This window comes from Aptenodytes patagonicus, chromosome 3, assembly GCF_965638725.1.
Source record: "Aptenodytes patagonicus chromosome 3, bAptPat1.pri.cur, whole genome shotgun sequence".
Classification (NCBI taxonomy): Eukaryota; Metazoa; Chordata; class Aves; order Sphenisciformes; family Spheniscidae; genus Aptenodytes; species Aptenodytes patagonicus.
In genome coordinates, this window is record NC_134951.1 from 86868422 (window position 1) to 86882957 (window position 14536).

Genomic DNA, 14536 nt, shown 5'->3' on the forward strand with positions numbered 1-14536 from the left:
ATCCCAGTACTGAATGCAGTTTTAGTGACTCAAAATGAAAAAAGAACACCATGACATACGCAAGAACTTTTGGAGTACAGGAAGCTGCATTCATCTTACAAAAACAGTAAAAATTATTTTTTTTCTCTTCTTAACTATGGAGGCAGCTCTACCATGCAGTATTAAATTGAACTCTAAGGTGACTATGATTTTTATGTTTTCTACACCTGGACCCTCAGAGAAAAAAAAGCGCCTTTAAAGAAGCAGTTGGCTTATTCAATAGCATCTATTAAAGTTTTGAACAGTTCTAACTCTTCATTTAAGAAAGTATTTTCATAAAGACTAAACTATTAGAAAAAGGTGTATTTCTTCCAGAATATTAATAGTTTGTGACAGTTCACATGGCAAATCCTGAACAAAATATTCAAGAGGAAGTGCATAATGTAAAAATAAAGACCAAAAACCCCATTTTGCTGAACGCATAAGATACTGAACAGTCTGAAAAAAAAAAAAAAATCAAAGAAATAGTACTTTTCATTTTCTGTCTTACAAGAACTAACGATGTATTTGTTTATCCTCAATCTAATTATCAGATCTCTTATCTTAACACTCTCAAATTAGTACCTTTTTGGAAATGAAAAATTCGTGACAATAGCTGAAGGGAAAATAAAAAGTAAAATACATTTTTAGATCCAGATAAAATTTATGTTGACTTCCCAAAAAAGAATTCTTAAACTGACCTCTTTTATTTTGGCATATGCTTGACCCTTTGCACTTGCAGCAACAGCTAGAACTTCAGTGTCAAAGACAAACTGAACAAAAGCTTTTAGGTTGGACCAAAATATTAGCTGTGTGTTGCTCAAAGAGGATATAATTTTCCAGGCCAAATCAAATGCTTCTATGCAGAGAGACTCCACTGAGTCCAGAAGCTGAAAACAAAGAGAAGAAAGTGTTACGTTTGACAAAAAACACCCCCAAAACTATTAATATCGTGCAGCTGTTTTATCTTTCACCTTGGGAACAAGGACTTTCATGCAGTCGAACACAGGTAAAACTTTGTCTGAAGGAAGAATAGTTAGGGCTTCTAATGCAGACTCCAGAATTTTTCTTGACCTTTCAACTGTAGATAATGACATTTCTGAAGTTTCTTCATACTCTTGAGCCAGTATTGGAAATGAATTTAAAATGAAACGAAGGCAAATCCACTGGTCACGAACATAGCGTGCAACAATTTTCCCCCATCCTTGAGATGTTGTTTCTTCGCATAAGCTGTAAGGAGAATATTATTCTTAAATATATATTGTATTAATTTATCCTGCACATTGCTACTCCACCAGGAACAGCTTAACTGTACAAACTCACTATACTTCAAGACGCTAAAATTTACACAGGTTCAAGGGGAGATTGGACAAGTTCATGGAAGAGAAATCTACAAATAAAAGTTTTTTAAAGGCAGAAGAATCAGTTCTGGGCTCAGGCAGTCTCATCAGTCATAAAAATCTGGGAGAGCATTCAATGGAAACATCACTATAAGCTGACTGTCTTTTTTTGTTAACCAAGTATTTGGTTTTTGGTCCTCAGGCTTGCTCTAGGCTTCCCTTCCCCAACAGTAAATTTCTGTTTCAACTCACTTGCATACATGCTATCGCTTTGTGCAGTGTATGTATATTTAAGCTGGCATAAGGATAAGCAATGTTCAAAGCTAGCTCTGGCTTCACAGCACTAGAGGACTGTGCAAAAGAACCTTTGGTCTGATCAATTATGGCTGCTTTAATGTTCTAAAACCTGAATGTTGAGACAAAAGAGCAACTAAATGAATAGTTTGTGTTCAGAATTCTTCAATTTTATCTTGACAAACAGTTATCAAAGAAAAGAACAGGAAAAGCCAGCATCTTAATCACTGCTCCATGCTAATCAAATTTATGCTGGAAAATTACTGAAGCTATAGCACAGACATACCTACTTTTTTCTTCAATGTACAATGGCTTCTTTAATACTTCATTGAATTGAAAAAAGGAAATAAATCTCTTCAGAGCATCCACAGAAGGCAGAGATTCAAGGTGTGCTTCAGGTTTCTGATCCATTATCTCACAAACTGCTGTAAGTGAAGCCATGCTAGCTACTTTCTTAATTTGTTCTTTAAGCTTTGGCTCCTAATTAAAACCAAACCACACATGAACAAACATGCACCGATTTCTTCTAATATGATACAAATAACCTACGGATACATTTGATAATCCTATTTGTATCACCTCAGACATCATAAGGTAGCAACTCTGCATCCTTCTACTTCCTTATTTACTTACCCTATGCATAACACAGCTTTGCTTGGCTGGGTCAGTGCTATCAATCACAAATTACAAGCATTGAAAAAAGTATAAATCTTGCAAATTACAGTCACTTATTCATTAAGTGCAGGCGCCTAGCTCAACTATGATAGAACACTTCTATCTTGCCAGGTAGCAGCTTATATATATTGCTGGATAGCAATTAGACAAAAAAAAAAAAAAAGATGTGGGTCCATGTAGTCAGAAACCCAGGGCAACAAGACAGCTGAAATTTGGAATATGACATGCTAACTGCTTCAAGAGGCTAAAAGGTCACAACACCTACTACAATTATTTTGTGTGATAAACGCATATATTCAAAGAGGCATGAAATAAAAAGTCTCAATAAAAAAAGTCAATAAGCATATAGTTCCCTAACAGTATTAAAAGCTCAATGTTATTTAAACATCTTCAAGTTACTTTCAGCTGTCTAGAGCACAGAAAAGATTTTTCTCATCTGTAATTACTCAGCATTTTCTTTTCTCTTCTTAAACTGAAGATGTACTATATGTGCAACTGAAGAAATTTTAATGACAATATAATTCCACTGAATTCAAAAGAAGTTGGTAGAGGCCCCCAGTAAACGCACAGTTTGAATCATAAAATGTTTGCTTTGAAACTACTGGAATAAGTACACAATTCACATAACCAAAGGAGAAAAAAATAAATTAAGTCTTGATCTTTGTTTCCTTAGAAAAGTAAACCTAGCAAATTAAATACTTACGATCTTTTTAATGTGTTATTAACTGTTCTTGATCAATAATTCAACCCAGAAAATACCAAAGATTATACCGCCCAACAAATCTTAATTTAAATCTCCTCCTTTCACAGAAGTCATTAATGTTTCTTTATCTTTTGAAAATATATCTATCTCAGATATACTAGCCTAATACGTACAACTATGGGACAATGAACGTAACTACATGAAAAAGCCAAAGTAATGCTGAGTTCTATAATTTCTTTTTCTCTGCATGTTCCAGCTTGGAAATTCAACAGATCATTAATACAAAACGCATTTTCATTTAACAGTATACTTCCTCGGTAATATTGGTTCATATTTGACGAAAAAGCTTTTGAGTACACATAGTCCATTATTACAACTGAAGTTTTACTTTAGCTACATAGACTTCTAAAAAATGAAATGTAAGAAAACAAAAGTACTAAAAATCTTAGCTACAAATATTTTACATTAGCATTACACTGCCAACTAAAGATGCATGTGCTAGGGAATATATAGACACATAACATATTCACACAAACTTGTTATTAATTTATTATATATTATTTATAATTATATTGATAGGTATAAAAATTTATTTATAATATAAATATTTGTATATTAAGTTGTATTTATAGTATGTTATAATCATTTATATATCATCTAAATAGTATATAAGCATTAGAAATAAAATATTTATTTTAATTAATATTTACTGGCTTATTTATATTAACATTTACTGTTGTAAATAATGTTAAATTACCTCTTCACAATTTCTCTCCTGAAGATTACGAATAGACGCATTTGTCAGGGACAAAATGAAATTCTTGATAGATGGTACCTTCTTCCAGCTGACTTGCAAGCACAAGTTCACTATCTCTGGAATTAAAGCTAAGTATAGATCACAACGATCCAGATCGCCAAGCTAAAAATGAGGAAACACAAGGTAAACTGAAGCATTAAGAGGAGGAAACAAACTGAAAAGAAAGAAAACTAACAGTAACAATGACAGCAGAAGGAAAACAACAGCAGTCATCACAGTTGGACAACCTTTTCTTTAATTTTGGGAGGGTTTTTTTCGGGGGGAGGGGGTGGTGTGTGTTTGTGTTTTTATTTTTTAAATCTTTTTATCTTACAGGTTCTTTTAGTTTTATGGTTCTGGAGTATGCCTTAGAAAAGGCAGTGTGAAATTCTGAAAGAAATCTCCACTTCTTTTAATTGGTAAGTTTACTTAACTTCCCTTCCTGGGCCCAAAGGAATGCCACGTAAAAACACCTGAGTTAGCCTGAGTATCAGAAGCAGCGTTCAAGGCCAACTCAGTTAGTGGAACATGGCACAGCACTGCACCCTGTACACACTCAGTGGTGCACCTTGCACTTCTTCCCCAACTACATTTTATCTCATGGCTATATCTTGCTTGTTTTATGGCTTTTTATTCTGCTTTTGTATTTGCAACTTTTCTCCACATATCATTGTCCTGGTTTTGGCTGGGGTAGAGTTAATTTCCTTCCTAGTAGCTGGTACAGTGCTGTGTTTTGGATTTAGGATGAGAATAATGTTGATAACACACCGATGTTTTAGTTGTTGCTAAGTAGTGCTTACACTAGTCAAGGATTTTTCAGCTTCCCATGCTCTGCCGACTGAGAAGGCTGGAGGTGCACAAGGAGCTGGGAGGGGGCACAGCCAGGACAGCTGACCCAAACTGGCCACAGGGACATTCCATACCGTGTGACGTCATGCCCAGTACATCAACTGGGGGGAGTTGGCCGGGGGTGGGAAGGGGTGATCACTGCTCAGGAACTGGCTGGGCATCGGTCAGCAGGTGGTGAGCAATTGCATTGTGCATCACTTATTTTGTATATTCTTTTATCATCATTATCATTATTATTTACCCTCCTTTTCTGTCCTATTAAACTGTCTTTATCTCAACCCATGAATTTTACTTTTTTCTTTTCCCCCGATTCTGTCCCCCATCCCACCGGTGGTGGTGGGGGATGAGCGAATGGCTGTGTGGTGTTTAGCTGCCTGCCAGGTTAAACCACAACAATCATAAAAAACCACCCCCATATAAAGCCATACACTCAAGGAACTGTGTGAAGGAAGAACTCTTCCTTCTTTAGTTTTGCGAGAAAATACACCTTTGAATTTTCACTTACCTTCAGAAGCCATTCTCCTGATTCAACCCTAACTTTTGCTTTAACACAGACCACTTTTCACATCGATCTTCCATCACACTCATGTTTTGGGGACTGTCCACTATCAGATTTATTTTCTTTCCTTGCATTTCCCCTTCAATTTGTACTTTCCATGCTGTTTCTGAGAAAGCACCCCAGAACCCCATGCTCCTCTCTAAGTTTCCACCCTTGCAGAAACACGTGCTTTCATTTCCCCACCAACTTACAGACTTTTTACACTCTCCCAAACACAAGAAGCAAATCTGACTTCTGTTCATTATCATTTCTGCACACTTGTCCATATAACTTTCTCCATGAAGCCATGGTTGTCTTTTCTAACTCACTCTTCACTAAATAATTCTAAAAATGCCACTTTACCCATCTCCGCATCACAGTTGCCTCTTCCTTTCCAATCCTTCTGGTCTTCTCCCTTCTCCCCAGTAGTCTATCCAAATGCAGTCCACTAAATTAACAATCTTTAAACTGACATCTTCTCTTTAAATCTCTATTTTGGTTTTCTGCCTTTTATGATATAAAATTAAAAGTGACACAATTAAAGGTCACAATTAAAAGAACTGTGAAGATCTTACAACTTTTCATTTTCTCTTACTCCATATCCTTCTCTTCAAACTCCTAATCTATTTTTACCTCGCTTTCAAAGTTCCTACTTTGCATTTCGTTGAGCTTCTGAGTTTTGAGAATTAGCCTCCTTTTTAACTTCCACCAATCCCTCTTTCTCAGATCTGTTTTCTTCCAAAAATAACATAATTCTCCTCACCAACATTACATTCTAATTCCTCTTTCTCCATCTGTAAACATCTGTAAACATTTTGCTTTACATGTCTTGTGTCTTTCTATTAACATGACTTGAAAGCTCTTTAGAGTAGGAAACATGTACCTCCTCTCTCTCTAAGCAGCAGTGCATTTCTTTCATACATTCAACAGGGTATTTTTAAAGAGGTCAACCTCCTCTACCATCAAGTCATTTTCCTTCAAAAGTCACAGGTTTCTTTGGGGTATAAAGTTAAACACTGGCCACTGCAAAGAACAAACAGTGGAAGATAGCCAATAAAGATGTTAACCGGGCTGAGTACTAAAAGTCTCCAAATATCTGATGTCCACAACGGTACTAGTAGATACAGTACAGCATGATATGATACTCATGATTTCTCACTGTATGACTTCTTTAGATTTGAGAAGAAACAAGGAATATGGGCTACAGACACTAAACACTACTTGTCAAGACACCTTTTTTTTTTTTCTGTATTCTTACTGTGCCCATTCAAGAAAGTTAACAAGTGTTTTTATGCAAACTGAATTTCTAGGCATTTAAAGACTTGATATGAAAACTAGGAACGCTGGTAAATCAAATTAACAAGCAAAACTACACCCAAGTATGTCTCGTAATAATTACTTACAGTGCTTAACTCATTTGTAGTAAGCCGTCGGAGAACAAATTCAAGAATACTCTCCACAGCTGTCATTAGAGATTTCCAGATGAAAAACAATACCCCATCTGTGTGAAGAGAAAAATAAATGTATTAACATACAGAAATACACTTTCCTTAAGAAATTTATTACATCATGCAGATTTAATTAAGTTACAGAGTCAAAGCTATACAGTAATAAGTATTCAAATACCTAAGAATACCTTAAAGCAGCTCTGTACTCTTTAGCAGCGTAAGCCATAGGGCTGAAAGAATCAAACCAGATGATATGCTTTCCTGAGATCTAATGTGAATTAGTGAACCAAAAACCACACAAAGCCAGAAGACCAAAGCATAATTTTCCAACTTTTAATGCACACTTTCGTCCTATTCCCAACCCTCTGCACAAACAGCTCATTAATGAACTTACTTTTTAATAAAGAACAAAAGTTTCCATATCCAGCAATTATTGTATGTGAGAAAAATGCAGTTATCCATTTCTAGTATGTACAGAAGTGAAAGCTGGTTTTTGGGTTTGGGTTTTTTTTTTTTTTTCTGTTTAGAAATAATTCAGCTTTGGATACAGGGTAATCTTACAAGATTTCAGTCAAGTAGCTTCCTGGCTTACATTGTAAACAAAACCCGCAAGGTTATAACACAAAATGCGATACTTTAAGAAAAGGCTAGGCTACAAAGTATACCATACATGCATAGCATTTCACAAATGAAAAGACACAAGTTTATTACACAAGGGAGGTAGGTCACTCTGGTAAAACATTTTTAAACGCAAGCACACTTCAATGTGTGCTTCAAGGGTAAGGGCTAGCTGAAAGCCAAAGATAACACGTATCAATATGAAAATTGAGTTAAAATACTCTGCATGACCGTCTTGTTCTAAAAATATCAGTCATTAGTTTCAGTATTTAGGAGAGTTACCCTGAGGTTCTATCCGCTGTTTTTTTCTGGAGGTGACCCTGAGTTACATGTCACATAGTGAAATTATTATGAAATGGAAGACCTTCCAAAGATAGAAATATAAAGGGACGTATTTCCAGAAGTTCCAAATCTATATTGTACTTACTTTCAATGCTCTCTATTAAAACAGCTCATTGGACTGCATTTCTAATGCTTAATTTGTTTAGAACAAACAGTTTAGCTATGTCAGATTATTATCCCATTTCACCGTAAGTCTCAAATCACTAAAACATCTTCTGCAATTAAAATGCAGAAATTCTTCAGATAAACATGTAAGACAGTAAAAACCAACTCACTACCAGCGGCTCTGTAACACTGTCAAAAAAATTATTAGCAAAAACTTACTGTTTAAAATAGTGAAGTCTAACAACAGTACAGACAGCAAAATCTGTAGAAAAATGCTGCTGCTTTTAACATGCATTGCAGACACGTCTATCCCCATTAAGGTATTCTTAAATAAAACTCTTCCCAATTGTTATTACTTCTGTTTTACAAGCTTAAATGCCTTTCTTCTTCCCTCCCATTTTATCCTTTTTCCATTTGACAGACAGGACTTTTCACCTCCTGTTCAACCAACGCAGAAACAAAACTTCTGTATTTTACAGCATCACTCTTCCCGCCCCTCAACACAGTCAATTCACAGCTGCGGAAACAAGATCTATTACTTGGCTCTCCTGTGCAGGAGGAAGAAGCACAAAAACATTGTCGAAAATAATATAAGAAAAGTAATCCTTGTTTCACTTAACACAGAAAGACATAATATTGCAAGTCCAATTCTGAAAGCCTCTTGAAAGTCTCTGCTGACGATGAGCTGTACTGGAGTACCTATGGGGGTGTTCAGAAGGACAGAGGCGCTGCAATGCTCAGCCTCGCCGTGCCTCAAGAACTCTGTCAGCAGAACTTAACATGTTAAGTCAGGTATCAAAATTCTCAAGGCAGGAGCCATTGATTATACATCTACATTAGCAAGCACAGTGGCACATAAGAAAATGATTTACAGAGTTAAATACTTGATACTAAAAACTTAACATGCGCTCGCACGTGTTTTGGAGGGTTCTGCTTCAGCCTTGCTCTAGCCTCATGCTGTGGACTGAACAGACACTGGCAGTTGGGGCACATCTTCCAGTTTAGTTTCACCTGAAGGAATCCAAGCAGTCGGAGACCACCCCGCAGTATGAACTTTAACAGGTTGCATAATTAGTTCTCAGTATTTCAGTCAAACAGCTAAAATTCAAGAGGGAGGTGACTGTATAAAGCACTTCTTAAAATTAGGTTAAGCATTTACTTCAGGGCTGCATTTAGACATCTGTACAAAACCTGGATGCAGAACCCGAAATAATTTTTTTTCCATGTAAGAGCCTAGACCTGTGGCTTCTGCTCCAAAACTACTCTTGTATTTCATGTTATAAAAATACTGAAAAAAAATCCCGAAACAATCTGGGGAAGCAGGAACCAAATGCCAAGATCCCTCTTGTTCCAGTTCAGCATCCTAATTCATGAAAATAATGCAATTCTTCACTTGCTCTCAGGAAAAAAAATTATAGATCTATTCTGGTTACAAATTGACCAAGTTCTAATAAAAGTAGTAAGAACTCTATAGCTTTTGTTCAGACTCTCCTGAAAGGTCTACAAATTAAAATGCTCAATCTGGGGCGGGGGCAGAACTCCCAGACAGTCAGGTCATCAGGCTTGTGCTTAAGTGGGCACCTCTTAACTGCCTTGCTTTTTAACTAAGGTCAAATTGAAGCAAGCCAGTTAAGCATGCCTACTGAAATTCATGCCTAACACTGTGAAATAACCAGAGGCATCCTGTCTTTTGCAGTCTAAACAGCATTAGTTGAGACAAAAGTATCTACCAGTCAACTCAGAAAACAGCATGTCTAGCAGGATCACTTTATGCACTCAGGGAGGGCTCTGCCTGAACCTGGGGGAACTAAGCAGGTTAGGCTGGGTTTCTGTACTAACTTCTTTCTGAAGTGTCTAGATGATTTATGGAATCCATACATTGGCAAAGAATAGGCCTATAAATATTTATAATAGGGTCACACTCTCCAAATTTTAACTAACTGCTAATCTAATCCTAATGGGTAACAACTGCTTTCTCAGAGGGCTTCCACATTCTCAATTCCCAGTCCTTGGGACACCTTCAGAAAAGCCCCTGTAGGATTGGACCCACAGCTCAGTTTTGTAACAGATATGCCAGATTGTCAACTTTTACATTTACCACTTCTAGGCTGGTAATAATTTGACAAGATAGCCTTAAAACATTAAGTACCTTATTTTTAGTTAGACTATAATTAATATAAGACACAGTATACTGAAGATATCACTAACCATCTTGTGTATTGGAACATTTTAACGAACGGGTCTGCAATAACTTCAAGAGAAGCTGTAGGCTTTTATCTGTTTTCAGTGTTGGTATGTAAGCATTACTGCCAAGTTTCATCAAGACATCCAGAAGAGGGTTCAAGAAAGCCTCTAGTTCAATCCATTCTATGTTGCTTTTTCCACTACACAAAAACAAAAATTAAAAAGAAAGTCTTCTTCTGAGTATCTGCCTTAAGTGCTGAAGTCACTTATGGAAATAAATAGGACACACGTTTCCAGGTCACTTAAGTATCTTTAGAAGTGTTACGCAGTATGTTTGCAGCAACAGTTGCACAAGGTCTAAGGAACCAAGGTCTAAGGCTGACCAAAAGTCTACAGAGAAAGACGGACAACTTCCTGACTTGATCAGGCTTCTACTGGACCCTTCAGGAGTAGGGGGGTTGAAAAAGAGAGAAATGTAAAACAAGATATTTCATACTTACCTGTATTTATTCCTCATGTGCTCCACGTCTGCAGCCAACAAAATCACTGTTGCGACAAGCTTAGCTTCAAACCAGTCAGGCATAAAGCAATTTTCTCCTGATTAAAGATATTTTAAGGTTTCCACAGTATTTAAAAAATACCTTCATATTAATTTTTAAAATCTTTGTTTTTCTAACTTATTAAAATAAATTAGTAGTATAACAACAATTAATGCTAACAAGAATATTACTACTAATTTTTTGCATTCTTTTATCTAGATACAAACTAAACTCAAACACAATTGCTTTTCCTCTACGCCTCAAAGAGGCTAATCTCATTGGCCTCTATGCTGAAATCAATTTTAGGCAAGGTGTCATATTATGTAGTAGCATATATTATGTAGTAGCTCCCAACAGGCTTTTCTATTGCTTTTAAAAATACATTAGCATATTCAAATGAAGTAGCTGAGAACATAATTCCACTATGCTTCGTCAGAAACATCAGCTGTGATTTTGATCAGCTAAAAGTTATATGAAGAACTAAAACGATTCTGTCAAAAAGAAATAAAAAAACCTAACTGAAGTTTCTCTTTTCATCGATCTTCTATGCAGGACCACATCATCATACTCATAAAATTGTTTCTTAAATAGTAGTACGTAAGTTGCTTTTAGGGGTTTTTGACTGGTATGTTTTTGGCTTTGGGAATTTAGAAAGCAAAACACACTTTGGAAGTCCAGTTCAAGCAGCTGGACATGGTTGTTGTTTTTTTTTTCCCTCCACAGAGCTGCTTATAAGCTAAGACTCAAATCGAGCCAGGAAATTACAAACATAAATTTTTAGAAGTGAAACACAGATGTTTGCCATGGAATTACAGATAATATAGACCAAGGACTAAACAAATATTTCAGGAAGGAGAGAAGATCTGCCAAAATTTTTAGCAAAGCATTTACCTTAGAATATCAATAGACAAAATTTGCTCACAACTTTTCTAACCGTAAGACAATCAAGTGAAGTTTCCCAGGCCGCAGGAAGCTTCTGAAGCTATTTATCATTAGCAAATTCTGACCTAGTTTTTATATCTCCTAAATTCTGACCTAGCTTTTATATCTCCTATAAGTATAATATTTTAAAAGTGTTCATATAGTTTTATAATGTCAAAATTCAAAACTGAAATTCGCTACAATTGCCATGCTTAAGTAGCAAATAAGCGAGTGCCACACAAAATTTAAAGTATTTAAAAAGTCAATTTGCCATTCCTTTCAATATATCTGAAAGAAAATTCTGCACTGAAGTTATAATAATTTAAAATGTGGCAGTGAACAAGGAAGTCCCTTCAGAATTTATCTGCATGTTGATACAGCATACAAAGAACCTTCTTTGGTTATAACATGTGGCAGCTCATCTGCTGCAAGCGGTCCAAGATCAAAAGAACACCACTACGCAGGAAGGTGTGTAATGAGCTGCCAAACTGCGTAACTATACGGCACCTCTCTCCGCATGTACTCGGTCATTTTACAAACCTCTGCTGAGAAAGGCTACAGAACCTGCATCTATTTACATTCCTTGTGCTTTCCCTCTGCCCCCATAGTCCAGTATTTTCAGGCACCGCTAAAAAAGTAACAGAAGAAATCTAATGGACAAGCATCAGTGCAGCATTAAAATTGAATATGAAGGCTTAATTTCAATTAATACTGCAGGACTGCATTTTATGAAGGAAAACTGGAATTAGAAAATAAAGTTCAAACTTAAGAATCGTGAATACCACAAATTAGGTAGAATTTGAATAGGTAAAATATAAATAAACAAACAGCTCTTCTAAAATCCAAAGGATTTTTGTAGTTTTTTGTTTAAATTATCTTAAAAAATCTTTTTATATTAATAAACATTTAACTTACTTTCAGACGCTGGTGTCTTAAGATACTCTCCCACAAGACTGCGTACATATTGACATAATGATGATGTCTCTTGATGTTCAAAATCAGAGGTTACCGACTTTCCGAAGCATCTGTCATTCACTTGTAACCAACTGCAAAGCTAAATTAAAACCAGTATGTTACTATTTAACCATAACTGCCAGTGCTGTACTGACATTACCAACATAACAGTTCATTAAAGCACTGTTAAATCCACACTGTGAGAAGTATTAACTGGAGCTACCTTGAGGCTTAGCAGACTGTTCCCCTCTAATTAATATAGCAAAAGGTTCTTCCAGAGAGTACTTCAGAGCACCTAAAAAAAGATTATTGGTACCAATATAAGAAAAAACCCAGCCCTTAAAAATAAGCAAGACTGGAAAAATTTCCCTTACATCAAAAGGGCTTCCTACAGCCAAGTGTTATCTAGTGAGACACGCATATTTTTTTTTTTTAACTTTTATGCCAAAAATCAACAGAATAGGATGAAACGTACAGTATACAGAACAAGAGGACATTATGCAAAAAATCATCTATCATTATGTCCTGGTTTCAGCCGGGATAGAGTTAATTTTCTTCCGAGTAGCTGGTACAGTGCTGTGGTCTGGATTTAGGATGAGAACAATGTTGATAACACACCAATGTTTTAGTTGTTGCTAAGCAGTGCTTACACCAGTCAAGGACTTTTCAGCTTCCCATGCCCTCCCAGCGAGAAGCTGGGAGGGGGCACAGCCAGGACAGCTGACCCAAACTGGCCACAGGGATATTCCATACCATATGACGTCATGCCCAGTATATAAACTGGGGGGAGTTGGCCGGGGGACGGTGACCGCTGCTCGGGGACTGGCTGGGCATCAGTCAGCAGGTGGTGAGCAATTGCATTGTGCATCACTTATTTTGTATATTCTTTTATCATCATCATTATTATTATTATTTTTCCCTTCCTTTTCTGTCCTATTAAACTCTCTTTATCTCAACCCACAAATTTTACTTTTTTTTCCCCGATTCTCTCCCCCATCCCACTCGGAGGGGGGGTGGGGTGGGGGTGGGTGTGAGCAAATGGCTGTGTGGTGTTTAGCTGCCTACCGGGTTAAACCACAACACATTATATTACTGTACAACTAACCAAAGTTATGGCTATGTATTCAGTTGGCTCTGGTATATCCTATATATATATATATAATGATTTCTTCTTTGAGGCTTTTTCATAGCATTTTGCACCTTGCAAAGACATAAAACACATATCGTCTGGAAATTTAAAATTTACAGTCTCATTCTACATGGTAGGCACACTTTTCCCTTCGAGATTACCCTGTTATTCCTGCCAATGCTGGGTTCAACCAAACAACATGCAAATCAGAGGCAGCTCTTCTACAATTTTTATGGCCCATATACTGGCCCATTCAGAAAGTCTCAGGATCCACATTACCTCAGACAGTAATTTCAGGACTAAGAGAAAGGTGAAACATGCACCATACTAGCAGATTATTCCTCTAAAGATAGAACAAACTTAGAAAATAGTGTTCTTTTCCATCAAATGAAATTTTACAACAGAGAGTTGAGGGGAAGTGAGAAGGAAGTAGCCAAAAAGAAAATACATGATATACAGAAATAACTGTCTGTAGAATCCGATGAGCAAGAGCAGCTTCAGCTGAGGATATTACATCCACCTGGTATCCTTAATAAAAGTAGAGAGAGAGAAGCCCAAGTCATGGCTCTGTGGATTCCATAAGATGTCCTGCTTCGCACTCTCTCCATGAAATTACCAACCATGCAGAGGAGTGAGCATGGATCCCTGATGGGAGAGATTACAGATACTGCTACAGGCTTACCAATAGCGATTTTAGTTCCTACAATCTTGGCAAAGGATGCAGAAGACTAGGACTGTGACGAACAAACAGAAGTCTCTTAAAGAACCAGTATTCAGGGACCAAAAGTCTGAGTGAGACCTGATTCTAATTTGCATTTCAATATGGTTACGCCCAACAGCTGCAATACCGAGATGAACTCTAGGAAACACAATGAACTGGGGCATGCAAGCTCTGAAGGAATTCAGAAAAACCTCTGCCTCAAGAAAGAGCTTTTTCTTCTGCAGAATTGAGAATTTCTGCATGAAGAAAGAAAGAGTCATATTTTTCTCCCCACCCACTTTACCTTCCCTTCAACGACCTCAGAATTCTTCCACTTTGAATCTGCTGAATAATTTGTTTAGGGTTAACATTAACACCTCTAT

The 14536-nt window shown here is 36.7% G+C and overlaps 1 protein-coding gene across 2 annotated transcripts in view; it reads right to left on the reverse strand.

Annotated features, from left to right (window-relative positions):
* The window catches only part of TARBP1 (tRNA guanosine 2 -O-methyltransferase TARBP1), a 41148-nt gene that overhangs the window by 16818 nt on the left and 9794 nt on the right, over positions 1–14536 (reverse strand). For both annotated transcript variants that reach the window (XM_076334135.1, XM_076334136.1), the window contains exons 10-17: positions 12286–12424; positions 10411–10507; positions 9935–10110; positions 6617–6714; positions 3788–3949; positions 1939–2132; positions 993–1248; positions 720–908 (exon numbers count right to left, since the gene is read on the reverse strand). In XM_076334135.1, coding sequence (XP_076190250.1) covers positions 720–908; positions 993–1248; positions 1939–2132; positions 3788–3949; positions 6617–6714; positions 9935–10110; positions 10411–10507; positions 12286–12424 — 1311 coding nt within the window. The remainder of the gene's footprint in view (positions 1–719; positions 909–992; positions 1249–1938; positions 2133–3787; positions 3950–6616; positions 6715–9934; positions 10111–10410; positions 10508–12285; positions 12425–14536) is intronic.